The sequence below is a fragment of the Sinocyclocheilus rhinocerous genome, unplaced genomic scaffold, assembly GCF_001515625.1.
Source record: "Sinocyclocheilus rhinocerous isolate Xijiao unplaced genomic scaffold, SAMN03320098_v1.1 scaffold1330, whole genome shotgun sequence".
NCBI lineage: Eukaryota > Metazoa > Chordata > Actinopteri > Cypriniformes > Cyprinidae > Sinocyclocheilus > Sinocyclocheilus rhinocerous.
In genome coordinates this window covers 589,140-608,852 of record NW_015665026.1, presented here as the reverse complement: position 1 = coordinate 608,852, position 19,713 = coordinate 589,140, and the positions used below count along the sequence as shown (strand labels likewise).

The following is a 19,713-nucleotide window of genomic DNA, read 5'->3' as shown; positions in this document are numbered from 1 at the left end:
AAAGGAAAACTTGAAATCGCATCATATGACCCCTTTAAATGTACATCTACATGATCATAATTTCTCTATACCAGATATTAATGTGCACCTGCAAAAACATCTTAAATTCAAATGTTGACAGCAATATTACATATTATCTGATTCATCACTGAATACTATGAATATTTAAGTAGTAGGTGGGTTTAATGCAGTATAAATAAACCTCACATTTCATGGGATGTCCCTGTTTCTGTACATACAAATTAGTCAAGGCAGTGAAGGAAGGCAGAAAGCCAAACTGACAGACTGAACATTGTACCACAGCTTCAAAGTGATCTGTTGATGAAGAACGGAGTGAACATCAGGGGCAGGTTACAAATGAGGACATAATCAATTGTGAAAATTGAGCATCATGGAGGACAACAGTCAAGAAATCCAGTATTGCTTTCCAAATAACAATTTGTCTTGTTTCAAAGATATCAAACCTGAAGTGGAGTATGTTATTTTGTTCATTTTCATTTCTTTAGCATCAGTTTTTACAGTGTTTCTGAACCTGCTGGTGATCATCTCTATCTCTCACTTCAAGCAGCTCCACACTCCAACCAACCTGCTCATTCTCTCTCTGGCTGTGGCCGACCTGATCGTGGGACTGATTGTTATACCGTTAATGGGCATCAGATTCATAGAATCATGCTGGTACTTTGGAGAGACATTTTGTTCTCTATTTTTATTTACCGTTTTTGTGGTTGTTTCAGCATCTCTTCGTAATTTAGTCTTTATATCCGTAGATCGTTACATTGCTGTGAGTGACCCTTTGAGATACACAGTAAGGGTCACAACTGATAAAGTTGTTTTTTTTTTTTTATATAACAAAGAGTGAAAAATTTAAGGGGGTCTGAATACTTTCTGTACCCACTGTATATGTGAAAATCTTCTGTGTTGCAAAATACCAGGCCAAGGTTGTAAATTCTGTCACAGGTGTCAGCAGATCACAAAGGAAGGCAGGAAAAACTCTGGGGATTGTTGTTGCCATTTTCTTCATGTGTTGGATACCTTACTATGTAGTCATCCTTATTGAAGGAAATGAGTCAACAGAATCGGTTGAACTTAATGTAACATGCTGGATTTTGTACATGAATTCCTGTATGAATCCACTTATCTATGCACTGTTTTATAAATGGTTTAGAATATCAGCTATACACATTGTGACTTTAAAAATATTTAAACCATCATCTGAATACTTCAGTCTTTTCCCAGAGGATAAATGATCAATTCAGTCACTGATCTGATATATTTTTCTTTGTACAGTGAATATTACTTTGTATTTGAAGGCATTCTTTATTGTACATCAGCAAATGAATGTTATAAACTCCTTGATGTAGGTTGGTAAATGTGTAAAGGAAAGTTAGGTGAGGAGGAAATCTGAGAGCAAATCGACCGTGACATTAGGAATCATTGTGACAGTTATCTGCTGGATTCTTGTATTTAACAGAAAACAGTTGTTTTCTCTTGACCATATTACAATTTTTAACATGGACCTTGTATGTTGAAAAAAATATATATAAAAAACAAAACAAAACAGTAATCTCGTCTACCACGTCAAAAATTATAACGTGGACCTTGTATGCTGACCTAATATCTGAATCCTCTTTGCTTTATTTTAACAGCTATAAAATATAATTTAAACATAACTCCTTCGAATATTTGAATCAGTATGCTCACTGATGGATAATGTTGTTTGGAAATCAAGACTGGAATGTTAAAGTCAGTGAATGTCATTCTCTCAATGAACATCATAAACGGTATACTAAGCAAATATAAATTTTTAGCTGCAGTTATATAGCCATGAATATGAATTGCACTCTGAAACTTTCTTTGTCTCCCCACATTAGCTTTATCTGATTTTATTCCTCGTATTATTCTTGAGAATACTAGAAAATATTTGTACTGTGATATTTTTTAATTTTCTGTCTTTAAAGACTTTCATAAAGATATCCATAAACAAGCAAAAGGTTTAACCAGGGGCCAAGCACCAAAGCACCTTTTGTATAGTTCTTCTGATTTGCAGTCAATGGCATCTCACAGAACGCTTTATAATCAGTTCACACACTGATTGAAGTTAGTCCAAACATTTATGGCACAAATTTTGGGCTCTTTAACTCCAAAACATCTTTGGGTACTTAAATTTGTTCAATTTATTAACAGCGCCATCTACTTGAGCATTTGCACTCCATCAGCACTAAAGAGCTTCACCTACAAGACTGCCAAGTTTGTCTGGATTGCATACCCTTACGTAACAAAAATATATGGGAATTTCGTCCGTTTTGTTGGGTAGAGAGCGGAGGTTCACCAGATGGATGCTAGGCAACGGCGTTTTGAATCCGCGCTGCCTGAGCTTCACGAGGGCGCCAGCTCGCTTCCCCCGTCTGCGCGCCCTGAAGCGCTTGATCAGCGCCGCAGCTCCCCCGACTACAATGTCCAGCAAAACATCAGAATAGTCGAAAACCGGTGAAATATCGGGTGGTGTGTACTTCTGAATGTCCAGCAATTCGTCTCTGGTGAAACTGATTGCAGGGATATAACTAAAGACAGGACAAACTAACAAAAACCTAAAAACAACTGCAGAGCACGCCATGGAGGCAGCCATCAGCGTCGGCGCCATTGCGAATCAATATGGGAAACTAATGCTTATATTTTTCAATATACAGCAATATATCCATTGGCAATGTATGGCTATATACTGATACATACTGTAAAAATATATTTAGAAATGAAGATTTAATGTTTGATCCTTTATTGAGTATATATTGCACATACATGTTGCCATATATATGTGAATACATGCACACACATATACACACACATTCACTGAATGAGTTACAGCTGATTTCTAGTTCCAATGCATGCTTTGCTTCTGACTGGAGAGTAAACATTTTAACATTAAGTGTTATTTCATGTGTTTTTGCTCAATATTATTATAGGGGGAGATATGTTGGTGTTTAATGTTGTATTATTTTTGAATTTAAAAGGGTTTTCTGGTATGTGTAAGTTTGTGGGGTTACCATTGTGCTGAAGAGTAGAGCCTGTGGTTAGGATGATGATTGGCCAAACACCAATATGACTGTATATTACTTTATTTAAAAGTAATGGATGTGCACTTTTCAGCACAGTGATAGTCTGTTCATTAAGTGCTATAGTATGAGTTGGTGTGCTTATGCTATTGTAAACTAGCTATATTAAAAACAAAATGTATATTGTAAATTATTGTTATACATAATAAATATATATTTCAATATGTGTGTGTATATACTGCATGAGTAAATATATGTTCATTATATTTCTACATATGCAGTACCATATCTTATCACATGTACATCTATATATTATAAAGTGTATTACTGAATATAAAATTACATTATGATATATAAGTAAATATATTGTCACATTTTTCAATAAATGAAAGCGGCAATCCCTTATATTATTCAATATATCGTAATATATTTACACAAAATATTATTCTGTATATTTTCTAATATACCGTTATATCATTTTATATATTGTTCATTCATATATTAGAAAATATATTTTCTTTGCGTGAGGGTAGCCCTGTTAGCTCCTGCTGGTAGATGTCATAATTACACCATTTGGAAGCAAACAGATAATTTTTCCACTGATGGGCAGTTTTTAATAGCCATGCATTTTGGAAAAATTTGCAAACAACATCCTAGTAAGCAAATGGTAATATTATAGTGTATCTTTTGCCTGGGCCTGCTATCTCTCTGTCTCTCTTCATTTTTTTAAATTCTTTTTCATTTTCCTCTCTTTTGCTGCTCAGGATAGTCACTAGTGAAGGAGATGGCAGATTACAAATCTTGTACTTCTGGTTGTACAAACCTTTAGATGTCATTGCCACATTGCTCTGGGCGAATTTGGTTACAGCACCACAGACTGCCACAGTATTCCCATAATTGTTGATTGAAGCAGTATTAATCTGATTATTTATAGTGAAGAAATGTTCTACATTTTGATGCTTATATATAGAATCATTAGAATACTTTGTAAGTTTCAAACAGAAAACTAAAGTAAATGTGAATTTTTTTTAATAAATATTTACTCATTAAGTTTTTTTTTTGTTGCTTGTATCTTGCACACAGCTGATTTTTATTATCGTTATTTATTTTTTATTTTTTTTAAATATCTGAGTAATGTTGTAACAATAAAGATGTAGAAAGATTTGAATGCTGAACCTTTTTAATAGGTCTCAGGAATATAACGGAATCACATTTTTTCCCCCCACTTTTTATGTTCTGTATGTTTTGGGATTCAGAGGAAACCATATCATCAAGGGAACAGGAGACACATGGAGTAATAGTTTGTATTACAGTTATTTATCTCTTATTTATTTCCTGACACAGTTGTATCTGCTGCAGTTTTACAGTGGGCTGTCTTTAAAAGTGCTATCAAACAGCAGGAGGTTTTGTTGATAAATGTTGCAGTACATAAAGTGAATTACTGCAGTCTGGCCAGCAAAATACATATTGAAATCAGTTTTAACATTAAAGATTACTAATCATTTACCTCTGGGAACAGACTTAAATATTCTGAAGATGGTTCAAATATTTTCAGAGACAGAATGTGTTTAGCTGATGTTCTAAACCATTGATAAAATAATGCATAGATAAGAGGATTCATGCAAGAATTCAAATACATAATCCAACACATAATATTCATTACAGCTGATTCATTTGAATCGTATCCTGGAAAAAGAGAGACCATGTAATATGGTATCCAACACAGAAGATAAACTGCTATCACAATCCCCAGTGTTTTTGCTGCCTTTTTTTCTGACTTGCTGACATTTGTGACAGAGTTTATAAGCCGAGCTTGATATTTTGCTACACAGAAGATCTGCCCATATAAAGATATGATTACTGAACAAGGGGCCACTAATGAAACAATGAGGTCTGTGAGAACATACTCAAACTTAACAGTAACAATACAGTCCCCGTAACATGTTATTAGGGTTTCTGTACTGAAGATAGCATCGTATAGCATGATAACTGAATATATGCTTGAACATAGCCAGTTTAAAATGATACAAAAAACAGCTTTGTTGGTTGTGACCCTTGTTGAATATTGCAGAGGATCTTTCACAGCAATGTAACGATCTATAGATATGAAAACTAAATTACCAAGAGATGCTGAAACAACAGTATAAAGGATAAATGGAAACAAAGAACAAAATGTCTCTCCAAAGTACCAACATGTCTCAATATATCTGATTCCCATCAGTGGTATAACAATCAGTCCAACAAGTAGGTCGGCCACAGCCAGAGAGAGAATGAGCAGGTTGGTTGGAGTGTGCAGCTGCTTGAAGTGAGAGATGGAGATGATCACCAGCAGATTCAGAAACACAGTAAGAACAGAGGCTAAAGAAATAAAAATGTATAAAACAATGCACTCCACTTGAGATTTGATTTCCTTGATGCACGACAAATTGTTGTTTGAAAAGCAGTACTCGATTGCTTGTTTGTCTGCGTCTGTCATTCCCCTGTTAAGCATTTCAAAAATATATTAGGAATACCACAAGTATCAAAAATAAAACAGCTTCATCATAGCAACATTTTGTAGTTATAGAAGGATTCTCAAGCTTGTTAGTTTGGTGTCTTGATAATCCAATTTTGTGGATTCATTTATATTAAAGGAAACCTGGCATCACCATTACACAGGAGGGTTGATGCTACTGTTTTAAACACACCCATAAGATAAATATCCATAACCATACCCAGGTGAAAAAGACGTAGTATTAAATGTATTAAAAATATACTTGAAATTCAAGTAGTATGTTTATAATACATTTGTATTCCCAACATGCTTATTTGAAGTGCAATAAAAAATATATTGAATTGCATTTTAATATATTTCTAAAAAGTATACTAGAAATACTTTTGTATTAAATATGTGCTTAGTTATACTTCTAAGAAATATGCTAAACAGAAGCATACTTTTAATGTATTTATAAAAAGTATACAAGAAATACTTTGGTAATAAATATATGCTTAGTTACAATTTTAAGGAATATGCTAAACACAAGCATACGCCTTGCGTGTACTTGTTTAAATTCAAACAACCCACTGACTAAACCTGATTGGTTCCAGAGCCATTGAACGGCTCTGATTGGTTCGTATGATAATGAGCTCACCCCAGAGAGCTTCTTATATAAAATATGACGTGCGTGCAAATGTCTCTTGAACGTGAATATAAGTCTAAATTTAAACAGAATTATAGAGAACGATCGCCGATCGTGTCTCTTTAGGGCACTTGGAGGAAATTCACATGGATTACTTTGGCGATGTTTTTTTGCGATTCCATTTTAACACAATTTCAATATATTAAATATATTACAAATAGATTAAAATCCAATTTAAACATATCTTGAAATACACTTAATATACTTAAAGTTTCAAAATAATACATTTAATATGCACGTAGTATAGTATAATTTAAATATAGTAAGTATGTCTGAAAAAGCACAATTTAAATATATTTCTTTTTCACCTGGGTAGAGAGAATGAGTTGTAGGGAAATTACAGTTAATCCCCATAGAGAGACCAATATTCTCAATGAAGTCCAGGAGTAAAATTTGAAGTTCACTCAGTTGTCAGAGAATTTACTGAAGACAGCTATATTACTGAAGACAGAGTTCTCCACACTTCCACACAGTGTTCTTTTCTTTACACAAATGTGGTTATCTAAAGACAGTTTCTTGGAGATACTAAGTTCCATTCGTAAGCAACTATCTTAAGGGTTGTAGGTGAGTCACAAATCCTGTTAGGGCACTTCTCATCTGGGCAGCTGCTGATTATCCTGGCGACTGTTCCTTTGGCATGGTCACGTGCCTGTTATATTCCTAAACAACCCTTGAAAATATGCCATTAGGTAAAACATAGGCAATATCTTTTCCCTTCAAGGTTGAGCTGCAGTACATCATTGGAACAGAACAGTACACTCACACAGAGCACTGATTCAAACTTCTACACGATTCACGCTTAGTTTGACATATAACAACTAATGGTGCTATAAATATTAAACATACATGAGAATTAGTGGATACATGGAAACAGGTGCTTTAGTGACCTTCTTGGCCCTATAGGCAAAATCGGTTTTTACATGTCTCATACAGCTCTCACGAGAACCACAGAATGAAATAAATAAGAACAAAATTGTTACTGATAACACTTTTTCTATAAAATATATTCAGATATTCAATTATTACAAAACAAATACATATTTATTCTCTGGAAGCCGGACTAAATGAGTAAACTGCATTCCTGCATTACTACGTTCCTGACATGGGTCAGACCCTCAGTTATCTCTCAGATACCAAATACAGACATTGCTTGTAGCATAAATACCAGTATAGATACACTATTTTAAGAAAACTATGATTACGAATTCATTATATACTAGAAGTGGAGGGGATTGGAAATCGTCTCAGGTTACGCATGTAACCATGGTTCCTCAAGGGAACGAGACGCTGTGTCGGAGGACGCTTTGGGAACGCCGTTCAGCGTGACCGGCTCTGAACCCCGTGTGTAATCAGTCCAATAGATGGGCGAGACGTCACGGGCGGGGGGCGGAATGAATAGATGGGCGAGACGGCACGGGCGGGTGACGTAATGACCAGGAAGCTATAAAAGCACGTGCGGTGAAACCGGCGTCAGCTTCTAGGAGTGAAGCAAGCGCTGGCAGAGATGCTGGAAGTATGACGTTCCTCTTCAGGAACTCGAGCTGTTTCGGAGGACACTTTGGGAACGAGTATGCCCACGCCGCCAGAATTCCAAATCTCTGCCTAGTGTGGAAGCCTGCACAGCTATGGCGAGAGAACAGAAGAGCCGGGAGTGGCTCGCATATCTAGGCCATAGTCGAGAGCAAAGTCGAGATAGGAAGGGGACACTGAGAGGGCCTGCAGATCCCCAACTCTCTTGAGAGCATATCTGCTTCACCACCCTGGGGTGAAGCATCCATTCCCCGGGCCTCAGCCCCGGCCTCGACAGGATGTCTGCTCCCATATTGAGATGCCCAGGAATGTGAACTGCTCTCAGCGAGAGAAGTTTGCCCTGGGAACACACAAGGATCTGGTACGCTAGTTTGTACAAACGGCGTGAGCGCAGACCTCCTTGGTGGTTGATGTAAGAGACCACCGCTGTTTTGTCGGTGCGCACCAACACATGGTGACCTCTCAGACCTGGGAGGAAGTGTCTTAGTGCACGCAGCACGGCCAGCGCCGCCTGTTTACGAGCCTCCTGGTACCTATCGACGACGGAATTGAGGTGGCAGCTTAACACGCAGAAAATGCTCATCCAATTTACTCTTCTGCAGCTCAGCCATTTTCTCGGCGGGCCAATCGATGTTTAACTTGGCCACGGCACGAGTTACCAACTCTAAAAGCTCCTCATACTGGGGCAATTGAGGGGGCGAATCCTCATCGACGCCCACCACATCAAGAGGAAGACCGGCGGAGCGCCGAGCCTGCTCCCCGGGGGGAAGTAGCCGCAGAGCGGGCTTCCGATCCCGGAGAGCGAGTGCTGGATCTGGCGGGTGAGGAAGAAGATAGGGACTCACCCGTTACCACCTCCAAAAGCTCCTCATACGGGGGCAATTGAGGGGGCGAATCCTCATCGACGCCCACCACATCAACCTCCTCGGAGGAAGACAGGCGGAGCGTCGAGCCCGTTCCCCGGGGGGAAGTAACCGCAGAGCGGGCTTCCGATCCCAGAGAAGGGGCGCTGGATCTGGCGGGTAAGGAAGAAGATAGGGACTCGCCCGTCTCCATTCCCTCTCTCTCTCTCTCTCGAGAGAGAGAGCCGACTCAGCATGCTCCGCTCCCAGGCAGACAAAGCACAAACTGTGTGTATCCCCACCCATAATATAACGTGGGCAGGGAGGAACACACAGCCTGAAACGCTGCCTGCCCTCGCCCTTGCTTATGTGTTTCTTTTTGTCTTGTGCTTTTGACATTCTGGACAAAACAACATCAAATAAGACTGACAAATGGAAAACAGACTGACACACACACAGAGCGCTTGCTGAATGACAGAAAGCTGACGCCGGTTTCACCACACGTGCTTTTATAGCTTCCTGGTCATTACGTCACCCGCCCGTGACGTCTCGCCCATCTATTGGACTGATTACACACGGGGTTCAGAGCCGGTCACGCTGAAGGGCGTTCCCAAAGCGTCCTCCGACGCAGCTCGAGTTCCTGAAGAGGAACCAACACTTCAGGCTGTAAAGTATATGGCCTAACAAAAATTATGTTTTATATTCTTTAGCTGCACACAGTGCAATACAGACTCAATTGTACTGTTAAATATACACTGTTAAAAAAAAAAGAGAAAAAAAGGAAAATGGAAAATGTATTGGTAATTTTCAGGCATCGCAGAAGAAACCCATAACGGTTGCTGAATAAACAGAAGATTGAACTGCTTTTATTAATTCAACGTGACTAATAAACACATGAGTACGACAATATATGGTTTATCTGGTATATATGGATATATATGGTTCATCTTATTATAATTTTTATTATAATAAAGTATATAATAATGCAATGCTAATCGACATAGCCTTTATCACTGCTTAGAATACTATGAAATATGTTGCGTGCCTTATTCTGTGTAAGAAGCCACATCATCTCACAGAAGGATTTATTTCAAACACTCGACTGACGTTATGAAGTGAGTTTGGAGTAAAAGCATGTTATTAAATGTGGTATTTTCACGTGCTTTCAGATGGAGCAGCATTTACTACACAGAGCCGTAGTTCACCAACAACCTACGCAAACAGCTTTCATAATCGCAGAACGATTTCTTCGATTTCATAATCGCGCGATTAAAATTCTGCTCCATCTGAAAGCAGGTGATGAAGATTTACTACTAATCACAGAACCGGCTTTACTGACAAGATGCGCATGACAATCGCATTCGAATAATCGTGCAGCCCTAACTCCTAGTCTTTAGCCTAGACCTGGGGACCAATAAAAGTCTCTAATCCAAAGACCTTAGACATCTGACAGGTGTTTTATATTCAGAAGGTCATAAAAGTAAGAAGATGTCTTTTAAAAGCTTTACAGACAAAAACTAAGATTAAATTTCAGTGTTTGTATTTTATGAAATATTTGCACACTCACAAATATTATATTACAGACTCCATCCAATTCATCACTGAATATTTAATTAGTAGGTGGGTTTAATGCAACTTCACATTTAATGGGATGTCCTTGTTTTCTGTACATATAAATTAGAATCCAATCAGTTATAGAAAGCAGAAAGTCAAACTGACAGCTGAAATATTGTACCACAGCTTTGAAGTGGCAGCTTTGAGGACAGGGGCAGGCTACAAAGGATATAATCAATTGTGAAAATGTTTGACCAGAGCATCATGGAGGACAACAGTCAAGAAATCCAATATTGCTTTCCAAACAACAATTTGTCATGTTTCAGAGAAATCAAACCTGAAGTGGAGTATGTCATTTTGTACATGTTCATTTTTTTATTATCAGTGTTTACTGTGTTTCTGAACCTGCTGGTGATCATCTCCATCTCTCACTTCAAGCAGCTCCACACTCCAACCAACCTGCTCATTCTCTCTCTGGCTGTGGCTGACCTGATCGTGGGACTGATTGTTATACCGTTAATGGGCATCACATTCATAGAATCATGCTGGTACTTTGGAGAGACATTTTGTTCTCTTTTTTTATTTATTGCTTTTATGGTTGTTTCAGCATCTCTTGGTAATTTAGTCTTTATATCCGTGGATCGTTATATTGCTGTGAGTGACCCTTTGAGATACACAGTGAGGGTCACGACCGATAAAGTTGTTTTTTGCATTATTATAAACTGGCTCTGTTCTAGCATATATTCTGTCATTATCTTATACAATTCAATGTTCTACCCAGAGACACAAGACAGGTGTTATGGAGACTGTTCAGTTTCTTTCAAATTTGAACATGTTGTCACAGACCTCATAGTCACTTTCGTTGCCCCTTCTTCTATAATCATGTCTATATATGTGAAAATCTTCTGTGTTGCAAAATACCAAGCCAAGGTTGTAAATTATGTCACAGGTGTCAGCAGATCACAAAGAAAGGCAGCAAAAACTTTGGGTATTGTGGTAATGGTTTACTTTATGTGTTGGATACCTTACTATATAGTGACTCTTATTGAAGGAAATGAGTCAACTGTTGAATTTAATGTAACATGCTGGATTTTGTACATGAATTCCTGTATGAATCCACTTATCTATGCACTGTTTTATAAATGGTTTAGAAAATCAGCTAAACACATAATGACTCTAAAAATATTTAAGCCATCATCAGAATACTTCAGTCTTTTCCCGGAGGATATGTAAATGATCAGTTTCTAATTTTTAAAAGTTGTGTTTCTTTCTACAGTGATTTTATTTATTTATTTATTTTTATTGAAGAATGCTGGAACATACAAATAATAACAAAACAAATTATAAACACACACATATATATATATATATTAAAAACAAACACAAACAAAAAGAAAACAAGAAAAAGAAAACCAGAGCATAGCGCACATTTAGATTTGACATATAATGATATTACAAAGTGCTAAGGGGGATGGAAGATATCATAGTATTTTAAACATTTCACAGACTTTTTATTATTTAACAGTCTTATTGAAGAAATATAACAGTCAAGATCAGACAAAAACACTTTTTAACACAGGAGATTAATTGTTTTTATGTATGTGAAATTTTGCTAATAAAATAAAAAGGTTAACAATACATTCTAGATCTTTATTGCTTTTGTTTTCATAACACAAAATAACATCCTTTAAAGTAAAGCATTAATTAATATTCACTAAATTAAATATATAATTTGCCAGATCAATCCAAAACCTGTTTACGACTTTACAGTCAAAAAATAAATGAGTCAGCATCTCTTTCTCACTATTACAAAAGCAACATACATCATCAATATCATTGTATCTTGATGTTAGAGATTTAGATGGGTAAATGGTATGTAGAATTTTGAAGTGTATTTCTTTTCTTTTATTATTAATACAATATTTAAAAGGAATTAACCAAGCTCTTCTCCAGTCAATATTCTCAATTATAGAGTTCCAAAAAAAATTCCCTCTAGGAGATATTTTATTTTGGGAAAATATTACCAATATGTTTGTTATTAAATTTTTTCTCAGTTAACACCTTCTAAAGTTCATTTTAGGTTTGTCACAGATAGAGAAATATAAGTAAAAGTTGACTTTTGACAAGCTGAAGTATTGTTACAGGAATAGCTTTAATAACTTAATGAAATCTTTCTACAGTGATTACTTTGTATTTGAGGATGTTGCACATCAGCAAGTAAAAGGGTGGTAAATGTGTAATGGCAGGTTCAGAGAGGAGGAAATCTGAGAGCAAATCAGCTTTGACATTAAGATTCATTGTGACAGTTTTTCTGCTTTGCTGGATTCTTGTCTTTTAAAAAAAAAAAGTAATCTCCTCCACCATATCACAAATTCTAACATGGACCTTGTATGCTGACCTGAATGCTATGTCTGATTCCTCTTTGCTTTATTTTACCAGCTAAAATATAATTGAAACACATCATAACTTCTTAGAATATTTAAATCAGTATGCTTACTGATTTTTATAGACTTTTTAGAATGTTTGTGAGGAGTTGATTTATTTTTTAAACTGATTTAGTATTGACACAGTGTTGTATTACACAATCCAAAGCTGACATGTCTGTGGTGTTCATGTTGCTGCAACAAAGGCTCCAAAGATGATGGGATAAAGATTTCCATTTCAAAACAAGTTAAAATTATTTAATGATACTAGAGTTATCATCACACCCATGTTTTCACAAACATTTTTTTTATATATATTTTGTCTAACAGTATTTTAGAAAGCTACAAAACTATTTTAATAAAGATTTAGTAAGATGTTGTCACCATAAACATGAAACAAACAAATGACATGATTATTATTAATAAAAGTAGTTACTTATCATTGTGTCACAAGTTAACCCAGTACTGTTATGAAAACTGATTCTATCAAAAAGCTTTGAAAATCTTTCTTTGAATTATGCATATTTAAAGACTTTCATAAAGATATGAACACTACTGGAGCATTTGCACTCCATCAGCACTAAAGAGCTTCACCTAAAAGACTGGATTGTCTGGATTGCATAGCCCTGTTAGCTCCTGCTGTTATAATTGCACCATTTGGAAGCAAACAGCTTCTTTCTCCATTGATCTTTAAAGTGTGAAATAGACCTTTTTCTTTTTCATCTCTGTTGCTGCTCAGGATAGTCACTATTTTTTTTTACAGTGTAGGCAAATCTCAGGTGCAAATCTCACTTGTCATTAGGATTCTACTTGTAGGAACGTCTACTTGTCAGTTTGTGAACTGCAAATGTCTTATTTACACTACTCGCTCTATTAGACTGTCCTCCACGGGTTGGCCTTTTGTGTACATAGAAAAAGTCTTAGATCTTTGAGTTCAGCTCATGAAAAATGGGGGCAAAAACAAAAGTGTTGCGTTTATCATTTTGTTCAGTGTATATATATATATATATATATATATATGGATTTCTGTAATTCAAACATCATTTCAGTTTATCAAGATATCAAAACAACATCAAGTCATTTAACATCTCACAGACCTCTGAGCACAAAACAACATCAGTGCATTGTGTGTGTTAGCTTGTTTCACACCCTGAATGAACAGATCACTGGAGGATTGTCACTGCAGCAGAACTTTGAATACAAGATAACGCTATAGAAACCCCCTAAAATTAAGTATATAGAAGAGAAGAAAGCCGCCTGAGGAAGCTTCTTCCTATTGCCCATGCCAGGATCCGCCACTGATGCAGTTAGAAATTTTATAAAAACAAGCCAATCGCAAGACATCTGGTAGGGGGGGCACCTGGGGTGGCCAACCATATTTCAATGGGGGCCAGTGCCACCCCTGGCCACCATGTAGACACGCCCCTGGTGCCGCCTTACTTGCTCGTTTTCATCACTTTAGCTTTAATTCATGGGCACTGACTCATTTACTAAACTGAGCATCCAATCAGAGTTCTCACTCACGTAGACGGACCTGACGCCGATTCAACGTGTCCCGGCCTTTAAAATGACAGCAGCCTAATATATCTGCTGATGCCTGTGTCATAAATGTTAATCAAACAACAAAAGACAGAGAAAATCACTCACTGCTATTGGCTAAACAACTTTTGTATCTTTAATAAGAATCAATTCATATTTAATTCATACAGTGAAGACTACGCAGTGTTTTATTTTTACATTTGATTATTCAGTTTTTCTTACAGTGTTAAATAAACCTACTGTTCCCAAACAACCTTCAATTTGTTTATTTAATTTGTATCTTTGTCTGTCCTATACAAAAGCAGAAGTCGTCATAGTTGGGTTATTAGCATTAGAAACACTCTCACAGCAGCATTAATAATTTTTTTGTAATTTGATGCAAAGGTAATATAATACAAAGTATGTTATAAATGTACATAATTTAAAAAAAAAATGCTGATCAGTCAGTGAAAAGAGTCCATCGCAGTACTTTACTTTGCCTTGACACTACAGTTCGTGTCATAGTTTTAGATTTTTTACAAAATTACAATGATATTCAGGGATAGGCATTAAGATGGTTTAGATCCTTTTTCTCTGACTGTTACCATTTTGTTCTCTAAGCTAACAGCAGTAAAGTGCTGAAAGGATCTGTGTTAGGCCCGGCCCTCTTGCATGTAAATATAAAATTATGACATCATTATGCATCATCAGAATGGGTCAGTCTGATCCAGACACTGTATAAATGACAGGACAGTAAGAAGAGCAGAACAAACACCTAACAGGAGGAAATTCACTCATGGCCTATGTGACAGAGGATCATGAGACTCAGTACTGCTTTCCTGCCATCAACTCATCATGTATCAAGGGAATGCGCTCTAGATTACAGGCTGACATTTTTTCGGGAATTCCACGGGTCACGGGAATCCTGCTGGAATCCCGCAGGTCGGGAAACAAAATCACTATTAATCACGTGATTGGGACGGGACAGGAAAAAATGTCAGCGGGAGTGGGAGTGGGCGGGACTGGGAATCGTAATAACACTATGATACCCAACTTTATACACAAATATACCTTTTATATAAATAAACAATATATTAAAATTTTGAACTCAATTCTAGTTGCCCTATCTCTTTATGCTCTCCTCCTGTTTGCTTTGGTGTGGGCTGGTTAAGTGAATGACGCGCTCCACACCCGTAACAGTTGGTGGCGGTAATGCACCAAGCTGGTATACCAATGGCAACCAGCAATAATATAAGATAAGAAGGCGGCTTCCCCATGCACTTTGTAGCCACAAAAATCATAATCAAAATGGAGTCTGCAACGACTGCTGTTGAAAAATGATACCTCAGTTGTGCTCACCGACATTTCTGTCTGAAGTAACCAAAAATTTTTTACAATGAATTTTTATAATGTGTGCGCGTGCATGTGTGTGTTTGCATGGATGATTCACATGAAATTTAATGTGTGTGCAATGCACACTGTGCATTGTTTAAGCTGGCTTTCAGTTCAATAAAATTTTATTCAACTAAGGTGGGCATGCTGTCATCTGTACTGTATTTTTTACTGTAACTGACAGATTCCAGCCAAAAAAACACAACACGTGAGAGGGAGGGAATGGGAGTCATTCTTCTGGGATTGGGACGGGACGGGATTTCCCCCCAGTTTTTTCGTGGGATCGGGATGGGATGGGATTTATTTTGTGGGAGTGGGACGAGAGAGGATTTGAAAATCCACTCGCGTGTCACCTTCTACTCTAGATATGAATACAAAATCATGTTTGTGTTTTTCTCATTGCTGTCAGTATGGACTGTGTTTCTGAACCTGCTGGTGATCATCTCCATCTCTCACTTCAAGAAGCTTCACACTTCAACCAACCTGATCATTCTCTCTCTGGCTGTGGCTGACATGCTTGTTGGACTTATTGTGATGCCCATAGAGGCTACTAGGCTCATTGAAACATGTTGGTACTTTGGAGACACTTTCTGCAGGCTATTTTTAACAATAATGGGACTTCTCTTTTCAGTATCTCTCAGTAATTTGGTTTTAATTGCTGTTGATCGTTTTGTGGCTATGTGTCACCGTTTATTGTACCCACAGAAAATAACCACAACTAAAACATTAATTATTGTCAGTCTTTGCTGGTTTTGCTCTTCAGCATATAACACTGCAATAGTTGTTGTGCAATAGTCTCTCACACAAGAAATATGCATGTTATGGAGAATATACAATTATGGTTACTTCTGACTGGACAGTCATTGATCTATTCTTGTCTTTCTTGATTCCTTACCCTTATCATAACCTTATATTTGAGGATATTTTATGTTGCATTATCAGCAAGTGAAAGTTATAAACTCACTGGTGAAGGGTGGAAAACATGTAAATGATGGTTCTGTGAAGAGGAAATCTGAAAGAAAAGCTGCTCTGACATTAGGAATCATTGTCACAGTTTATTTAGTTTGCTGGATTCCCTTCATTATTTTGTCTTTAACAGAAAACACAGGAATGGCTTTCACCACAGCCTATTTTCTATTATGAATTTTGTATATTAACTCAGGTCTGAATCCTCTTATCTATGCTTTCTTTTAACCCTGGTTTAAAATGTCAGTTAAGCACATTCTTACTCTTAGAATGTTTCTGCCAGCATCCGCTATGATAGACATTTTTGCAGACTGTCATTCATAATTACATAAGGGTTTGATTTAGTTTTTTTCATATTCTCTGAGAAGTTCAATGAGATCAGTTCTCTCTTAGATCAAAAATCACTCCCTGAAAATGGACATATGCAGATTTTGCAAAATGTCATCATGTTTTACAGATACATACAGATAGAGATACTTAGGCTAAACCTTGTGATCTGCCTATAGAAGTTGCATTTTAACGCACCAGTGTGTGCTTCTGAAAGATAAACAAATTAATTATGCTGCCTTAAGACACTTTGTTTTAGAAAGACTCTTGGACGGCATCATATGTATCCTTCTTTCCTTGCAACAAATTAATTCCAAATGGTGGACAAAGAGGGAGAAATATTGAGCATAAATAAACATTTCATTCAACACTGAAAATTCTCAATACTCAAATATGTTATGCAATATTTTTGTGTGGTGTGCATTTTATGCTTATTAGAATATCACTATTAGCTGAGCAAGATGCTGGCATCATGCTGTATTGAAATCGGTTGTGTATTGATTTTGAGAAGCACTATTTGTGTGGTGTGTGGAGCTGTAAAGTGTTTCAAATCAATCATTTAAGAGATTCCATGATGGTTGCAGTTGCCTGTACAGTCTGTTGTACATTAAGTATACATATCACAATATTTATGTATAAATGCGTCTCAGACGTGATTTAAACAGTTGTTGTGTTTGTACTAGACCAGTGTTTCTCAACTGGTGGGTCGTGACCCAAAAGTGGGTTGCGGAGTGTACAGTCAAAGAAACAACATCAAAAAACAAAACAAAAACGTAATTCTAAATATTTATCTGATGCAAGATTTTTATTTTGAAATACATGCGTGAAAGCTGTTGACACTTTTGTCAGATGCAGTTTAAGTAAAGAGTGCCTGAGAAAAACGCACTGTCCTGATTCAGTATCTGTGGTCAGAAGAGACGTTGTCAGGCTTAATGTCAGTGTCATTATCCTATCGTTATTTTCGTAACTTATTACGAAATAAAAAGGCTCTCACCTCAGAAAAACGGTAGTATCCTGTCCTGTCAGACGTTATACTGTGCTAGTAACACGCACTCTATAATTGCATGCGGCAGCACACTGTGTGGAATGCGGCAGCGCACTGTGTATCATTTCACTAAAGCGCAAAAGAAACTACGAAGATGCAACATGTGAAATAAAAGTAAAGTACCAATAAATCACATGGCACTTTGTGTGTTAGCTGGGAAGGATTTGCATGAAGATATGATATTCATTCTATTCAGGAGCTTCCATGTTTCATTAACAGTTCATTTTAGCATTGTGTATTCACCATGGTAACCGCTGTATCCATAACCCAAAAATGCCATGTTATTTTCACGTTGTGTTATTTTGTCTATGTTTAAATGACTGTGGTGGTTCATACAAACTTAATTGTATTAACAAAACTAGTTTGAGACTGCTATTAAATAGCCTTACCTTATAGGCTGTTTATTCATCAGTATTAGTCATATTCTTACAATTTATGTGTATGTTTAGTAAAGGGGGACAGTACTTGTGTGTGTGTGTCAACAATTTTTGTGAAATAAATTTGCTTTGTTTTTTTTAAACAACTTTTTTTGGGCTGAAAGAGAAAAATGGATGAAAATATGAGCCGAAAATATATGGCATAGCAGATTTCACTCTCCCTTTAGCTGTCGTCACTGCACAGTGTGACGCTCCGCTCAATAATCCGCTCTATGAATGTGTGTTCCGCTCATGCTCACCGGAAAAGCAAAGTCCGCTCAAATAACATGCCAACAGGAAATTTCTATGTAGTATACTTGTTCCTGTTTGCAGTAGGGCTACTGTGCTGTAACATGGTGTTGTACAGCTGTACTAGGCAACGCTGGTAAATGACGCTACCCTCTCCTGACACTATCTGCTCACATGCTATGATAATAATAGCTTTGTAGGACTATACATTATTTGGTTAATTAAAAAAAATATATTCAGTTCTGATTCTGTCGCATAGAACTGAATAAAAATAATATATTGATATTAGATATATTTGTTGTCCAGTTTTATTGTTTTACTTTCAATAAAACTGTTGTTATTTTATTGACTCGTATTTTTTTTAATTCAATAACATTAAAATTATTAAGTTAAATTAAAGTCATACAAAATCATTTTATATTATTTAATAAAATAATAAAAAAATTATTTAAAATAATTTTCGGTTTCAGCCCAGAATTTTAATTTCAGTGCATCCCTAAAACATGCTGAGGGTCACTGTGGTGGACAGAAGGGAAACACACAGAGGTCAGATACACACACTATACACATTCTTCTGCTGCATCTCAGGCTGTGGCACATCCACACATATCTCGCAGCCAGTGCTGCTGTCTGTCCCACTCCTATTACTATCTTTATTTGTTACTCTTCAGTCATGGCTGTAAAGTTCTTTATTATTTTTGTGAATTTGTTCATGTATAGGTCTCTTATTGATTTAAATTTGTAACAGTGAAGGGGGAAGTGCACCTCTGTCTCGATCTGTCCTGTCTTACAGTGAGCACACATTCTTTGCTCTGCGTAACCAGCTCTTTTTGTGTCTGCCAGTCTCAATGGCTAGACTGTGTTCACTGAGCCTGTACTTGGTCAGGATCTGTCTCTGCTTTGTGTCTCTGACACCCTGGAGATATTTTTCCAATTCATAATTTGATTTTATAGTTTGATAGAGTTGTAATTTACTTTGTGTTTTAGTTTCTTGATCCCAGTGTTCCAGATATATATTTTTAGATTGTTTGATCATTTGATTTATTTTGATGTTTGTGTGAGAAGCTGGTCTGAGACTGGTTAGTGTTAGTAGAGTTTGTCAGGTTAGTAAGTTTCAGATCCAGCTGACTTAGGGGGACTTTTCTGGGGTTCAGTTCTTGGGTTTGTAGCGCTTTAAAATGTAGCGATTCTGTGGGACTTGATTTAAGATGCATCCAGAATT

The 19,713-nt window shown here is 36.7% G+C and overlaps 3 protein-coding genes and 1 pseudogene across 3 annotated transcripts; 3 read left to right on the top strand and 1 right to left on the bottom strand.

Moving 5' to 3' along the window:
- The first annotated feature begins 65 nt into the window (after positions 1–65).
- LOC107730957 (trace amine-associated receptor 13c-like) lies at positions 66–1,247 on the top strand. Its single transcript, XM_016541915.1, has 2 exons — positions 66–826; positions 900–1,247. Exons 1-2 carry the CDS (start codon positions 392–394, stop codon positions 1,245–1,247), a joined length of 783 nt encoding a protein of 260 aa, XP_016397401.1. The 5' UTR covers positions 66–391.
- A 3,298-nt stretch (positions 1,248–4,545) lies between these two features.
- On the bottom strand, positions 4,546–5,541 carry LOC107730956 (trace amine-associated receptor 9-like). Its single transcript, XM_016541913.1, has one exon. The coding sequence runs from the start codon at positions 5,539–5,541 to the stop codon at positions 4,546–4,548; it is 996 nt and encodes a 331-aa protein (XP_016397399.1).
- Positions 5,542–10,419: 4,878 nt separating this feature from the next.
- On the top strand, positions 10,420–11,388 carry LOC107730955 (trace amine-associated receptor 13c-like). The gene has a single exon (XM_016541912.1). It carries the CDS (start codon positions 10,420–10,422, stop codon positions 11,386–11,388), a length of 969 nt encoding a protein of 322 aa, XP_016397398.1.
- A 3,504-nt stretch (positions 11,389–14,892) lies between these two features.
- Positions 14,893–16,778, top strand: LOC107730954 (trace amine-associated receptor 13c-like; annotated as a pseudogene).
- Positions 16,779–19,713: the final 2,935 nt, after the last annotated feature.

Bases quoted from the DNA above. Each gene is read 5' to 3' on its own strand.
- LOC107730956 (XM_016541913.1), bottom strand. From the start codon at position 5,541: ATGCTTAACAGGGGAATGACAGACGCAGACAAACAAGCAATCGAGTAC.
- LOC107730955 (XM_016541912.1), top strand. From the start codon at position 10,420: ATGGAGGACAACAGTCAAGAAATCCAATATTGCTTTCCAAACAACAAT.
- LOC107730957 (XM_016541915.1), top strand. From the start codon at position 392: ATGGAGGACAACAGTCAAGAAATCCAGTATTGCTTTCCAAATAACAAT. The intron at 827-899 runs GTTGTTTTTTTT...GTACCCACTGTA, and splicing joins TAAGGGTCACAACTGATAAA to TATGTGAAAATCTTCTGTGT.